The following is a 13,631-nucleotide window of genomic DNA, read 5'->3' as shown; positions in this document are numbered from 1 at the left end:
GATGTATGATGCAGGAAACTGGGCATGGCTGGTCAGAAGCTGGGTGCATCTGCCCTGCTCTGCTACATCCACCACGAGCCGTCGGAGCTGGGCAGCTACTTCAGCCTGACGGTGGCCAACGTGGGCAGCTGCCAGGCGGTGCTGTGTCGAGATGGCCAGCCCCTGCCCCTTTCCAAGGTTTTCAGCCTGGAGCAGAGCACCGAAGAGATGGACAGGGTCAAACTGAGCAAGGCGATCATCACTGAGGTACTGTGGGGAGTCAGGCGTGTGTGAATGCACGTTTTTGTGAGGGCCTTTGTGTTCATAAAGATCTACTTGTTAGTTAATGTTTGATGTGATGCCTTATGCTCCGAGGTATTCATTTGTATTCAAAGTGCAGAGCTGAGTCCCCTCCTGTGTTATTGTGTTGTAGGATAACAAAGTGAGTGGAGTGACATGCTGCTCTCGCCTGCTGGGATGCTCTTATCTGTCTCCCTGGGTGCTGCCCAAGCCCTGGGTGCGCACTGAGCCCCTGTGTTCCCAAGATGAGTTCTTGATCCTGGGGAACCGGGCGCTGTTTGAGAGGGTGTCCTACCAGGAGGCTGTGTGCAACGTGCAGGCCGTGAGGGACCCCCGCGCAGCTGCCAAGAAGCTCTGCACGCTGGCCCAGAGCTACGGCTGCCGGGACAATGTGGGGGCGGTGGTGGTGTCCCTGCACATCGGGGAGGACAGCTGTACCTGTGAGCCCCCTCACGCCAGTACTGGTATTGAACCCCGGGGACCCCCTCCAACACCCCTCCCCGTCACTGCTCCCCAAGGGGACCCGGCCACGCCCTCCTCCAGCAGTGGCATCGCTTCAGAGTTCAACAGCGAGACTTCGGCCTCGGAGGTGGGGAGTGAGGCGGGCTCCACAGCCTCTGACGAGCACCCCTCCACTGGCCCCACGGCCCGACCTGAGAGGCGCTGTAGTCTCCACCCTGCAGCCACGCTCTGTGCCCCCGCGGGACCCGGCTCAGCTGGGGTAGGGGGGCCCCACCCTGTCCTATTCCAGCGCCAGCCCTCCTGTGCCACCTTCTCCAGTAACCAGTCTGACAACGGGCTGGACAGTGATGACGAGGCTCCACTAGAGGGGGTCATCTCCAATGGGAGCAAGCTGGAGGTGGAGGTGGACATCCACTGCTGTGCTTTCCAGATCCGTTCTGGGCCAGCCGCGAGCCCAAAGGACCACAACCTGGACAAGACACGCTCCGACTACCCCAACGGGAAGATGCGTCGTCAGAACAGCGTGGTGGTGTCAGCCACTAATGGCTGCCTGCTGGCTGTGTGTGGCAGAGAGATCTCTGACCTAAAGAAGTCCCCCTCCACCTCCAGCCTCTTTGGGAAGAAGCTTTCCAACGGCTCCGTGGTGGCCCCGGAAGATAGCCACAACCTCATCGAGGTAGCCCTGGAGGCCCCTAAGAAGAAGTCGGGTTACTTCACTGCCCCTGCCCAGCAGGACCCCGAGGACCAGCTGGTAGTGCCTCCCAGTCTAGAGCAGGATGTTAGGGAACAGCTGAGGGGCCAGAGCCCTATGGTCCCAGGACCTCCACCCCCTTTCACACCCCCCTCCATCAGAGACCCTGTGTGGGACCACCCCCACCCCCCTGCTCCCATGCTGCCCCAGCGGGACCTCGCCCCTAACCCTATCCCTGCCCTACAGCAGGAAGTCTATGATACTGCCCTCTAGAGGGGGCCAGAGCACAGCGCCACCCTGTGGTAGTCCTGTGACAGTGCCATACCAGGGGGGCAGAGGAGGTCTCTCTGGCACAGGTGGGATATTCCAGTTCAAGTTTCCATTCAGCTCTGTCATGAAGACCAGATGGACATGTGGGGCCTTGACTGTTCACACATGAATGCGTTACGTCACGTTAGACGTAGAGAGGTGCTTAGCTAACTGTCTGATGAACCTGGTGGAACTGTCTGAGTATCAGAGCTGAACAGGCACTGAAGTCACCAACCATGAAAATAGGTTGTGAAAAGAAGGGGGCCACCGGAGGCCAAAATACCCCAGCCTGAACTAGAATACCTCATGCGTTTTAGACTGCAGAACTTGTTTGCAACATTTCCCTTTACTTGGAAGGAAGGTCAAATAGTGAAATGGTAGAATAATCCATTTGAGTGTGTTATCATTCCATTGCTGGGGGCTGCAGGGGCTCCTAGATCCCAGGGACAAGTCCTGTGACCAAAAGGTGAAAAAGTGCCTACTGTAGATGACTCAGCCCCAGATGTCCCTGCCTCACTGCCTGTGTGTGTATGGAGGGGGGAGGGGACACACATCAGTATTAACCCTGGAATAGGACATCACTGTGTGACAGCGTCCTCCAGGGGCCACCAATGGTACAGCCACTTCACGCGCTCGCTCTCTCTCTTTCTGTCTGTCTGTCTGTATATATATCCTACTTTATCTCCCTCTCTAACCTGTTGACCGCACAATGGCTGGCAGGACTGGAAACTGGGCTGACTGGCCTTACTCTGTGGCACAAGGATTCAGACTGTGTATGCTAGAGGCAGGTAGGAACATAACAGCAGGCGATAAAAAAAAACGAATCTAATTTGAATTTACAAAAAAAAACTAAGAAGTGACCCTTTCTATCAACACCATAATCCATCTATATGGAAAATACAGTTAGTATCTATATACACATTTAGTCTGAGCAGTGTAGTGCAGAACCACATCGTGGTGTAATCACAAGGCCAGCTTGGCCTAGTCCCAGCATCAGGATGCGTATCCATTTGGAAACCATTGAAGCCTTGCTGGGAGGAATAATACAGAAAATAACATTCAAAAATAGCATCAAGATCTCATAAAAAGGCAAACGCAAAATAACATGACAGTGCATTGCTCACCTGTACAGAACCAATATGGCATACCGCTTCAAAACCATTATTGTAACACTGTATCCGTGACGGTGCATGGTCAGCAAATTTTAACAGAAAAAGTCATTATATTAATTATGTTTTATGGGCAACATGAGTGGTGACAATGAAGACGAAACAATTGTTCACGGTGTTCATATCTCAAAGACGCTACAATGCACACCAGATACTGTACAGTAATCATTACAAGTGATGGGTGAAAAAACATGTTCTTCGCATTATTCGAGTGCCATCATTTAAGGAGTCCAGATACTGTGAGGTTGTGTAGCCCCTTTTTCTTTAGTTTTTCTAGTTTCACGCTTGTTGTACCCAGGAAATTGTGCAAAATCTCTCCAGTGACCAACATATCGAAAGTGTTTTTTAAGGTTTGAGAATCATTCTGTTCCCATCATTCCATTAGCTTCACAGTCAACTGAACAAAATATCCATGAGTAGTGTACTAAAATGAGGATGTAACATGGTATATTATTTGACATGTATATGAAAAGTATGCATGTTGTGAAAGTCTATTTTAATCATGCAGTTTGTATAATTCCTTTGGAGCCTGTAGATATAGCTGGCTGATGCTCTTCATTTTAAGTCAGGGACCGGCGAGAGAAGAGTAAAAATAATTGAAATAATCTACTGACAGATTCAATAGGGGTTTGTGGGACATCTGGTGGTGATAACTATGAATTGCCTCAAATGTTAGTTCTATATCAGTGAATATCACCAGTGTACTCTACCACCGCTACCACCTACTGTATAACAGATTCAGAACAAGCACAGTGTGTTTTTGTTGGCAGGACAGAACAGCTCATTGTTGTCTTGGCGACAATAAGGGCTGGTTTGAGTAAGAGGGGTGGTGTGAAGCTCACATGAGTGGCAACACCAAACCATTTCAACAGGTGGGTGGATGACTGGATGGGGTATTGTGAAGGAACAACGTTTCAAGAGGTATGTAAGGACACCTGACCTAATGCTGAGGAGGATGTTCTCTTACTCTTCTTTCACAGTGTAGAGACAAGCCTTTGTCTGTTCCATATGTTTCTAAGCTGTCAGAGGACCCTTGGTTAATACCATCCAACCAATGAGGAAAACGGGTTTATCAGATTACGTTTGTGGAATTTTAGCAAAAATGAGCAAAGCACTTTTGTGTCCCGAGAAGAGTGAAAAAACTAAAGTATTGAGTGTAAGCCATTCGTTTTGCATCAGAATTTGAGTTCAGACTTTATTTGGGGCATTTGCAAATGGTTTTAGTGTTGCTGAGCTATGGAGTGGCCCTGACTTTTATCTAGCACAGACATTGTGAAATATGTCCGTCATGGACATTACTTTGAATAAAGGCATCTGCATAATATGGGTCAGTTGACTGTGAATATGACATTTCTATAAAGTTGCACTTGTGCTCCAGCAATGTTAGAGGATAGTATTCCACTAATTGACTCATCATTGATATATCAAAGCTGCAGACCAAAATCTTTCACCCTTCCCCTTTGTGCCTAACCCTAACCCATTTTAGAGAGGACAACTTTCTGACTTAGTAAGAGAGGGCTTGTTGTCTGACAAGAGAATGACTGGGATGTGTTCCTAGATGCCACTGTGAGAAGGCTAGTGGCATGGTTGTAATACTTACCATAGCTGCTTAGCTAGCTACAACCCACTATGCTTGTTCATAGCCTTAATGCAGTGCTGCCAGTCCTAATGATGATGGTGACTGTCTTTTTCTGTTGGTTTTATTTCCTTTAGCGGAGCTGGTTTTGCCCTTTGACCTTACGTGGCAAGGTCAGGAGCATATAACACGGCAATATTTTGCATTATTTTCTCCAAATTGCAGAGGGAGCAATGTAACGTTTCAAGCCAGTAGAACAAGGATTAGGACCAGAGGGGTGGATTCTAAAGGTTTCGTAGAATTGGCAGTATTTTAGATGCTCAAAAACCTCACAGCGGCTTCGAAATGGCTATTTACTTCATCCTTAACATTCAAGACTGGATTGATTGGTGAATTTTCCTTTCTAAAGCCTGCTTGCTTATAATATGAGATGTATTATATACAATTGAAGTTGGATGTTTACATCTTAGTTAGGTCAGTTAGGATCACCACTTTATTTTAAGAATGTGAAATGTCAGAATAATAGTAGAGAATGATTCATTTCAACTTTTATTTCTTTCATCACATTCCCAGTGGTTCAGAAGTTTGCATACACTCAATTAGTATTTGGTAACATTGCCTTTAAATTGTTTAACTTGGGTCAAACGTTTCAGGTAGCCTTCCACAACCTTCCCTCAATAAGTTGGGTGAATGCTGGCCCATTCCTCCTGACAGAGCTGGTGTAACTGAGTCAGGTTCGTAGGCCTCCATGTTCCCACACGCTTTTTCAGTTCTGCCCACAAATGTTCTATGGGATTGAGGTCAGGGCTTTGTGGTGGCCTATTTTGTGAAGTGCACCAGTCCCTCCTGCATCAAAGCACCCCCACAACATGATGCTGTCACCCCCGTGTTTCACGGCTGGGATGGTGTTTTCCGGGTTGCAAGCCTCCCCCTTTTTCCTCCAAACATAACGATGGTCATTATGGCCAAACAGTTCTATTTTTGTTTCATCAGACCAGAGGACATTTCTCCAAAAAGTACGATCTTTGTCCCCATGTGCAGTTGCAAACCGTAGTCTGGCTTTTTTATGGCGGTTTTGGAGCAGTGGCTTCTTCCTTGCTGAGCGGCCTTTCAGGTTATGTCGATATAGGACTCGTTTAACTGTGGATATAGATACTTTTGTACCCATTTCCTCCAGCATCTTCACAAGTTCCTTTGCTGTTGTTCTGGGATTGATTCGCACCAAAGTATGTTCATCTCTAGGAGACAGAACACGTCTCCTCCCTGAGTGGTATGACGGCTGCGTGGTCCCATGGTGTTTATACTTGCGTACTATTGTTCGTACAGATGTACGTGGTACCTTCAGGCATTTGGAAATTGCTCCCAAGGATGAACCAGACTTGTGGGGGTCTACAGTTTTTTTTCTGAGGTCTTGGCTGATTTCTTTAGATTTTCCCCTGATGTCAAGCAAAGAGGCAATGAGTTTGAAAGTAGGCCTTGAAATACATCCACGGGTACACCTCCAATTGACTGAAATTATGTAAATTAGCCTTTCAGGAGCTTCTGAAGCCATGACATCATTTTCTGGAATGTTCCTAGCTGTTTAAAGGCACAATCAACTTAGTATATGTAAACTTCTGACCCACTGGAACTGTGATACAGTGAATTAATATGTCTGTAAACAATTGTTGGAAAAAATTACTTGTGTCATGCACAAAGCAGATGTCCTAACCGACTTTCCAAAACTATAGTTTGTTAACAAGAAATTTGTGGAGTGGTTGAAAAACTAGTTTTAATGACTTCAACCTAAGTGTATGTAAACTTCTGACTTCAACTGTATGTTTTATTCACTTATTTTGTTCCAACTTCGGACAACATCTGCTCTTCAAAGGATCAAATACTGTTGAAAGCACTTTGTACATAGGGAGATAAATATATTCAAAGATTGATATTTGAGTATTATGTGAGATTTATCAAAAATGCACATGAACTCATAGGGCTTGAGTTGTCGTTGTTGTGGCTTCTGTCAGCCAAACATATGTCTTCTCTAAGAGAAAGTATCCAATAGAAGTGCTAATAATTCAAAGTGAAGTGTGAGAGAATTACAAAACTGCTTTTCGGTTGGATGCAAGTTTGTCTTTTAGCACAAAGATAGGCATTGTTCTTCCTTGTTCAAGTCTTAAGGCTTTTTTTGTATTGAGTCATTCTGCTTCCATGAGAGGAACAGCAGCTGGTGTTGTGGGGTGAAAGATCCTGGCTCATTCTAGGGATGATAAGTGGCAGAAAGCAGGCATTTTGAATATTGCTTTGTTTGCCAACGGAAGCCACCTGTTGTGCCTCAGGCGGTAACACAGGTACATGTACGCACCACAGGTGTGGGTTTGCCCTCCACCCTGAGCATTACAGGACAGACTAAAGAAACAGATTTGAGCTTGCACACATCTGACATTTTCATATGGCATTTAAGTTGAGAACATAAGAACAGTATGAAGAGGTGATTGTCTTTGATGTGGTTGGTGGAACAAGATAATTCAAAGTTCTCATAATCCTCTTAATGAACAGGAAGTTGGACTTCAAATAAACTACACAATGTAGATGATTATGAACATGAATTCCCTCACATCAAATATGCAAAGTGTCACCTGTTTATATTACTCACAGGTTACACACCTAGGAGGATCCTTTTTTCTTAACTATGGAAATGAGTAGTAACTGAGCATTCTTGTCTGTGTGTGCGTATGCATGTGTGAGAATGGTGAAGTGCAGCGTTCTGCCATCGTGTGCGTTTTCACCTCTTGTCAACTCTTTCTACACAGTGGTCCATGTAGAAAAGTTGATCAAGAGGCTCCATAATTGGGCCCTAGTTTGCCAAGTGGGGACCAGCAACACACTACTAAGCCCGGTGCGTTCCAAATGCACCCATGTTATGTGTTCTAGCAGCCAAAAATGCATTCCAAATGTAAGAACATGCATCTGCAAATCCTTAGCCAATTATTATTTGCTATTTTGTTTACAGTCAACTCTCCCTTGCTTTTGTAAAGAACCAAAAAGTTGACTCCTACTAACAAGAGCTAGAAACAATATTGATTGAGAAGGTCATTAACCTATATAGAGGAATAAATGTGCCTGTACATATGCATACCGTACGTATGGCTACAGTAAGATGGGGCACAGAGTAACAGATCAAGGTGACATCACAATGATGGCAAAGTATTCCCTTTAATTATTTAGTAGAGGAGATCAACTACTGTTCATGATCTGAGTGCACCATAATCCTATGTAAATACAGCTGTGTGTGACGGTATGCATATTTAAGTAGGTTATGGTGTCAATGCTTTTCTGATTCAGTTAATCCAATCTCTGTAAACACATTATAGGTTTTATTTCTCTTCACAGAGGGAGAACATGCTGCCTGCCTGTTTGTCATTGTGGTCTGAGTGAGAAAGTATGCACACGTGCATGCATGTGTTGCTATTATATTTAACAGAATGAATCTCCATTCTGTTGAATGATTATGGTGAACTCTGGAAAGAATCTGATATTGAGGACGTTCCGATATTGAGGACGTTCTAATTGTTTAACATGTGACCAAAGTAAACATTGTTTGATCTCACCTTTCTTTCTGTACTTTCTTTTCTAGAGATGCTTGAATATTTTCTCTCAATGCCAAGAAGCTGAGGTTTATTTTTCTACATTGTTTCATGCAAATGTATAGGTCCTTCTCCACTACAGAATCTAGAATAAAGGGATTCTATTGTATATCGTTGCATATTATGGTATTTTTATTTAAGATTCTAATTTGTGTATTTAATGTCTGAAGCATGCCATATATAAATGCATATAAATATAAAATGTATACAGTGCATATATGTGATTACTTTCTACAAAATGTTAACATTGTTTGTAAGCCAAGGCATTGTTTTGAATATCTGGAGCATATCTAATATTTTTGTTTATATTTTAGCATGTAGAAAACTGCTACAAATATTTGTATTCTGTTAAATATTTGCTGTAATTCGTTTTAGAGGATACCTTGTTTTATCATTTAGGGAAGGACTAACCATGAGCACTTTTGCTGTTTCAGCCAGAATTGTACTCCTTAAAATTTTCAGTGGGCGATGGTTTATTATTTCATTTGAGATGCTGCTATGACTAGTTTTGAGCAGAAAAGCTGTATTTTTAATTAACTTTCAGACAAGTAGCAATAAAAATTTATACTGTGAAAAACCTGGGCCTTGGTGCATTTCTATCGTTTCCCTACCTTCTGTTCCCCTCGATTGTCTTTCTGATGATAGCATTGGCCAGACACTATCCACAGACGCAAATCCATGGTGTTTCTGAGCTGCATTGCAGAAACCGTTTACCGTTTCAGAACCAAATGGAAGCAAACATAGCAAAACAAGATTTTTATTGGATCAATTCAGGTAGATCCCTCCCCGTTCGCTTTCGTTTAAGAAGCGTTTTGCAACAGAATCGGCGGAATGAATACACCCCTGCTCTCTTTGCTCTACTCAGATTTATGTTTTCAGTCCCACAGAGACCACAAACAACTATTCTTCTACATGATAAAATGGAGATATTCTAGGCAAGAGGGTTCATGAGGAAGAGAAATACATCCGTTTAAGATTTTTATTAGTAAAGAACAATGTTTGACAGTGTAGATGTCTCACATCTGTAACATTTAGTAAAACAAGTGTGCGGTTTTTGAAGTCACAAATGTACAAAATTGCTCTTTGTACAGAAACGTTTTTTATCAATCACAGTTCATATAAAATACACTAGCATTTATTGCTGTTTGACCAAATTTGACCTCAACCCTACATTTTTTCCACTCTATTCACAGTGGGGGGTGAGCAAACCCCGTTATAAGTTACAATCTTCCATCGCTCTCAGTCTCTTCATCTCCCTCACTGCCCTGAAAGCACGGATGGCCAAGACCATTCCGAAGATGAAAACAATGACTCCAAGCACCCCGAAGAGGCCTCCAGCGATGTCTGCTCCATTGAGTGCACACGCAAAGCCCTGATGCCCTTTGCTCTTGTAGAGCGCTTCCCTCTCTGTACAGATGGGGTTGTCGTAGGTCTCCTGCAGCTTGATGAAGTAGAAGGCCAGGGCAGGGATGTAGCCCAGGCCGATCAGGAGGTTCACCAGGGCCTCACCCAGCAGCACAGGGGGCCAGCGGTAAGGGACTCTCAAAACCCCGAAAGCCAGAATGATGCAGGCATAAACCATCAGAGCCCCTCCACAGGCCATGCTGAAGATGTATGGAGGTAGCTTGAGCTGGTGGAACAGTTTGTCCAGCTCCTTGACCCTGTCTGCGTCTGCTCCAGTGAAAGCCTGTGCTCCTCCATAGTAGTACTGGTAGAGACCCCCGAGGCTGGCCAGGTCCCGGTAACCCCCGGAGTTACTGTAGGACACTCCTGAGCAGATGACTATCAGCAGGTTTACAAAGACCTCCATTATCTGGCATAGACCTGAACAGAACAGATCAAGAAAGAGCTAAATACATGACTTATCATACAGTAAGAGTCTGGGAGAAATCGAGCTGAGTTGAAGGTCAAGTTATACGTTTCACAAGAGAGGGAGGATTATGCGACAATGCAGCTAAATTGAGGTTGATCCGAGTTCAACCAACATGGTTGATGGTTAATTTCAGTGGGAATTTCACCTCAGAGGGAGATAGAAGAGACAGTATGCCATTGTGTGAATTAAACATATCATGGATGAACAAACAATTTGGAGAAAGAAACCAAATACAAAAACTCCTAAATGTTGAGTAATACAGATATTATAACTCAAAACTCCAATCCCCTCATAAATCCCCTGTACCCTCAGAGGGTGGTCATGTGGTTGGTTAGTTCATTCGTAACCCAACTACATTCCTACTACAGGGGTGTAGTCATTAGTTCAAAACCTTTTGCAATGGAAACCGTTTGTGCCCAACGAAATCGAGTTTATATTGGACAAATTCAGGTAGGTCCCTCCCCATTTGGTTCTGTTTGGTTCCGAGTGAATAAATCCCAGGACCAATTAAACAGAACAACGCCTGCTACACCGTACCAACAAGATTCACCCACAAAAACATTTCAGGTGTAAGTTGTTGCTGTTTGTTCTTTAATTTAAACATGACTTGCCTCTGGCTGTTAAGGCATATCTGAGGTTGTACAGAGCCTGTCTGTCTTGTGGCTCATAGTATTCCCCCACAGAGGGAGATGTGGAGGCTTCTGTATACCTGCAAAGACAAAATCACAAGTTGATACATTTTACATTGAAACTACACCACATAAACCCACCACACCACAACCCTCCTCCATAGCAGAGAGCAGGTTTTGTATTCAAGGGGTTTACTTTGGGCACCCCAAGAGTCAATGTGCCATTCAAACACAAACAGACAGACATTACAAGGAGTCCATTCCAAACCAGTGAAACTGGAGACTTCTCACGCTGTACAGTATATTTGGGCAATAATACGGTAACAGAATGATGCAGACTCAGATTTTCACTTTAAAATGTATGCCAAACAAAAACCAATGATTGGAAAGTTAAATAAATCATACAACTATATCCCCAAGGATGACTTTTCCTGTGTTTTATATACACAGTGTACTAAACATTAGGAACACATGCTCTTTCCATGACAGACTGACCAGGTGAAAGCTATGATCCCTTATTGATGTCATCTGTTAAATATACTTCAGTCAGTGTAGATGAAGGGGAGAAGACCGGTTAAAGATGGATTTTTAAGTCTTGAGACAATTGAGATATGGATTGTGCATGTATACTATTCAGAGAGAATGGGCAATACGGAAGATTTAAGTGACGTTGAACAGGGTATGGTAGTAGGTGCCAGGTGCACCGAGTTGAGTGTGTCAAGAACTGCAAGGCTGCGGGGTTTCTCACACTCAAAAGTTTCCCGTGTGTATCAAGAATGATCCACCACCCAAAGGACATCCAACCAACTTGACCCAACTGTGGGAAGCATTGCGGTCAACATAGGGCAGCCTCCCGGTGGAATGCTTTAGACACCACCTAGAATCCATGCCCTGACGAATTGAGGCTGTTTTGAGGGCAAAAGGGGGTGAATCTCAATAATAGTAGTGTTCCTAATATAATAGTGTTCCTATTATTTTGTACACTGTATATTTCCACACTGAGGTTGGAATAATAATGTGAAATTGTGAAAGTTATGATAATGCCCTTTTAATGTTTTGGTGGGATGGAGTTTTGGCCTGCCTGGTGACATCACCAGACGGTAAATTAGTTAATAGACCAATAAGAAAGAGTTCCAAACCTCTCTGCCCATAGAGGGGTTAGTTGATTAGCAACAAAACCAACATGTGCTCAGCAATGCCCAGGATGGTAACTGTGGAAGCCACTCTATGACAGTCAGATGGTCTCTTACGCTCTCTGTTGTCCTTGTTGACTACTGCCTCTGTGGTCAGGTGGTGCGTCCTTGTGAGAGTGAGGTGTCGTATCCCGCTGTCTGCCAGAGTAGTCCTTCTCCCTGACCCTCCTGTCAGCTCCAGAGTCCTTCTCATCCCTGTATCTCTCGTCCATTTGGTCTCTCTTCCGCCGGTCTCTCTCTCTTTTCCTTTCCCGGTCTCTCTCTTCATGTGAGGAGCTTCCTCGGTCGTGAGTGCGGTCCCTCTCCCTGCTCTTGCCATACTCATCCCTCTCCTGGTATCTGCTTCTCTCTGGCATTGTCTGGTCTCTTGGCCACTTCTCTGAAAATGTATTCGAATGATCATTGCCGTGATCAATTGAGTATTAGTGTAAAGGTGTCATACCGATATCTCAGGGAGATCAGATGACAATCCCAATCTATTATTTGTGCATGTAGCCCTACTAAACATTGGTGGCAATGCTTGTTGGCACTAGTGAGTTACCACGTCGCATTCCTCCGATTCAGAAATGACTACAGAGTAAAGATGGGGGTAATCTAACAGCAGTAATGGGTATCTCTCCATAAGGAGCCCTGGGGAAGGGATGTAACCTGAATCTTCCGTTATGGTCTGACTGTGACCCGCGTCTTGGGTGGTTCTTACCCTACCAGGCAAAAACTGTCCAGGAGAAACCTGCCAAAAACCCACCCCTTCTGTCAATTGGCTCCTGGATGCTTCTCTTTTGATTGTCTCGTGACTATTTCCTCATTCTACGGCGCGTAGCACCGCCCGGCGACACTGTGATACAGTTGCCCAGTGGGAAGCATTTACCCATTACTGCGACCCATAGAATGAGGAAGCAGCCTGGAGCCAATAGAGAGATGCATCCAGGAGCCACATGAAAGCGGGGCAGGTTTTGGGCGTGTTTTCCCTGGGTGGTTCCAACCTGGCCAGGATGGGAGTCACAGTCAGACCCATCTTGAATGATATCTCCATGATTCTGCACACAACTGAATACACATTGAAAAACTTTGACAAAGGTTTAAAACGTCACACAAAATGCTGACACTGACTATCAACCTGGTCTCCGAGCATTTCGTATTATTCTGTAAGTACATCTGAGGTGCGCCATTTAGTATGACGTTTGATATGGTTACATAAGACATATGGTTACTTAAGGCAAAACCGAAAGTATAACGCGAGAGTCTAGCAACCCAAATGTCACAACATATCATACGAAATGGGTGATGGACACCCACAAATTAATACATACCATACTAAATGGTGGGTTTCGGATTTACGTACAGAATAATACGAAATGCTCTGAGACCAGGTTGTGACTTGAGGGTTGAAGGCACTATGGAATAACGTTTGATACTATATTTGATGGAGTTAAAAACATACAAGTTAACGTTACCTGTGACGAATGATAAGGGTCACGGGTATGCTGTGTGTTGAAGCGAACCAAACATTGAGATAACGAATTGATGAATGAAGAAAGAACAATTAACAATACCTCTTAATTCTGGTTCTTATCTGGATTAATTTGTGCGAATGATTGGATTCTTTACGTCTTACTTTTCTTGTATCTTGGGAAGTCTTTCGTCTCCAAGCTCCTCCCTCTCACCTGTTCGCTCTATAGAACTCCACCCCTACCACAAAAACAGCATTCCGAGGGCATGGGACAAAGGTGTGTAGTGTCGGTGGAAAAAGTGGTGTTTCAATTGTGAAGTTTTTGGGTGTCAGAGATTTTAGTGCAGAAGAACTACTGGGGGCTTTAAGAG

At 44.3% G+C, this 13,631-nt stretch overlaps 2 protein-coding genes across 3 annotated transcripts in view; one reads left to right on the top strand and one right to left on the bottom strand.

Moving 5' to 3' along the window:
* The window catches only part of LOC109895248 (PH domain leucine-rich repeat-containing protein phosphatase 2-like), a 51,673-nt gene extending 42,981 nt beyond the window's left edge, over positions 1-8,692 (top strand). Inside the window, exons 18-19 of the mRNA XM_031830914.1 lie at positions 15-246; positions 413-8,692. Of these exons, the coding sequence (XP_031686774.1) occupies positions 15-246; positions 413-1,705 (1,525 nt within the window). The 3' untranslated portion in view covers positions 1,706-8,692. The remainder of the gene's footprint in view (positions 1-14; positions 247-412) is intronic.
* A 388-nt stretch (positions 8,693-9,080) lies between these two features.
* Positions 9,081-13,521, bottom strand: marveld3 (MARVEL domain containing 3). 2 transcript variants are annotated; one of them, XM_020488656.2, is made up of 4 exons: positions 13,364-13,521; positions 11,868-12,189; positions 10,600-10,697; positions 9,081-9,939 (listed from the first exon to the last, which is right to left on the bottom strand). In XM_020488656.2, the coding sequence occupies exons 2-4, from the start codon at positions 12,164-12,166 to the stop codon at positions 9,329-9,331; spliced, it is 1,008 nt and encodes a 335-aa protein (XP_020344245.1). In that variant the 5' UTR covers positions 12,167-12,189; positions 13,364-13,521; the 3' UTR covers positions 9,081-9,328. The 2 variants fall into 2 exon arrangements, with proteins under 2 accessions (XP_020344245.1, XP_020344244.1); XM_020488655.2 differs by having other exon boundaries at positions 13,265-13,520.
* Between the last annotated feature and the right edge of the window lie 110 nt (positions 13,522-13,631).

The sequence above is a fragment of the Oncorhynchus kisutch genome, linkage group LG8, assembly GCF_002021735.2.
Source record: "Oncorhynchus kisutch isolate 150728-3 linkage group LG8, Okis_V2, whole genome shotgun sequence".
Classification (NCBI taxonomy): Eukaryota; Metazoa; Chordata; class Actinopteri; order Salmoniformes; family Salmonidae; genus Oncorhynchus; species Oncorhynchus kisutch.
The sequence above is the reverse complement of the archived record's forward strand: the minus strand, read 5'-3'. Positions and strand labels throughout refer to the sequence as shown.

Coding starts and splice junctions, on each gene's coding strand:
- marveld3 (XM_020488656.2), bottom strand. CDS start 12,166: ATGCCAGAGAGAAGCAGATACCAGGAGAGGGATGAGTATGGCAAGAGC. Junction 10,698..11,867: donor CAACAAGGACAACAGAGAGC/GTAAGAGACCAT, acceptor TTGTCTTTGCAG/GTATACAGAAGCCTCCACAT. Junction 9,940..10,599: donor ATATGCCTTAACAGCCAGAG/GCAAGTCATGTT, acceptor TGTTCTGTTCAG/GTCTATGCCAGATAATGGAG.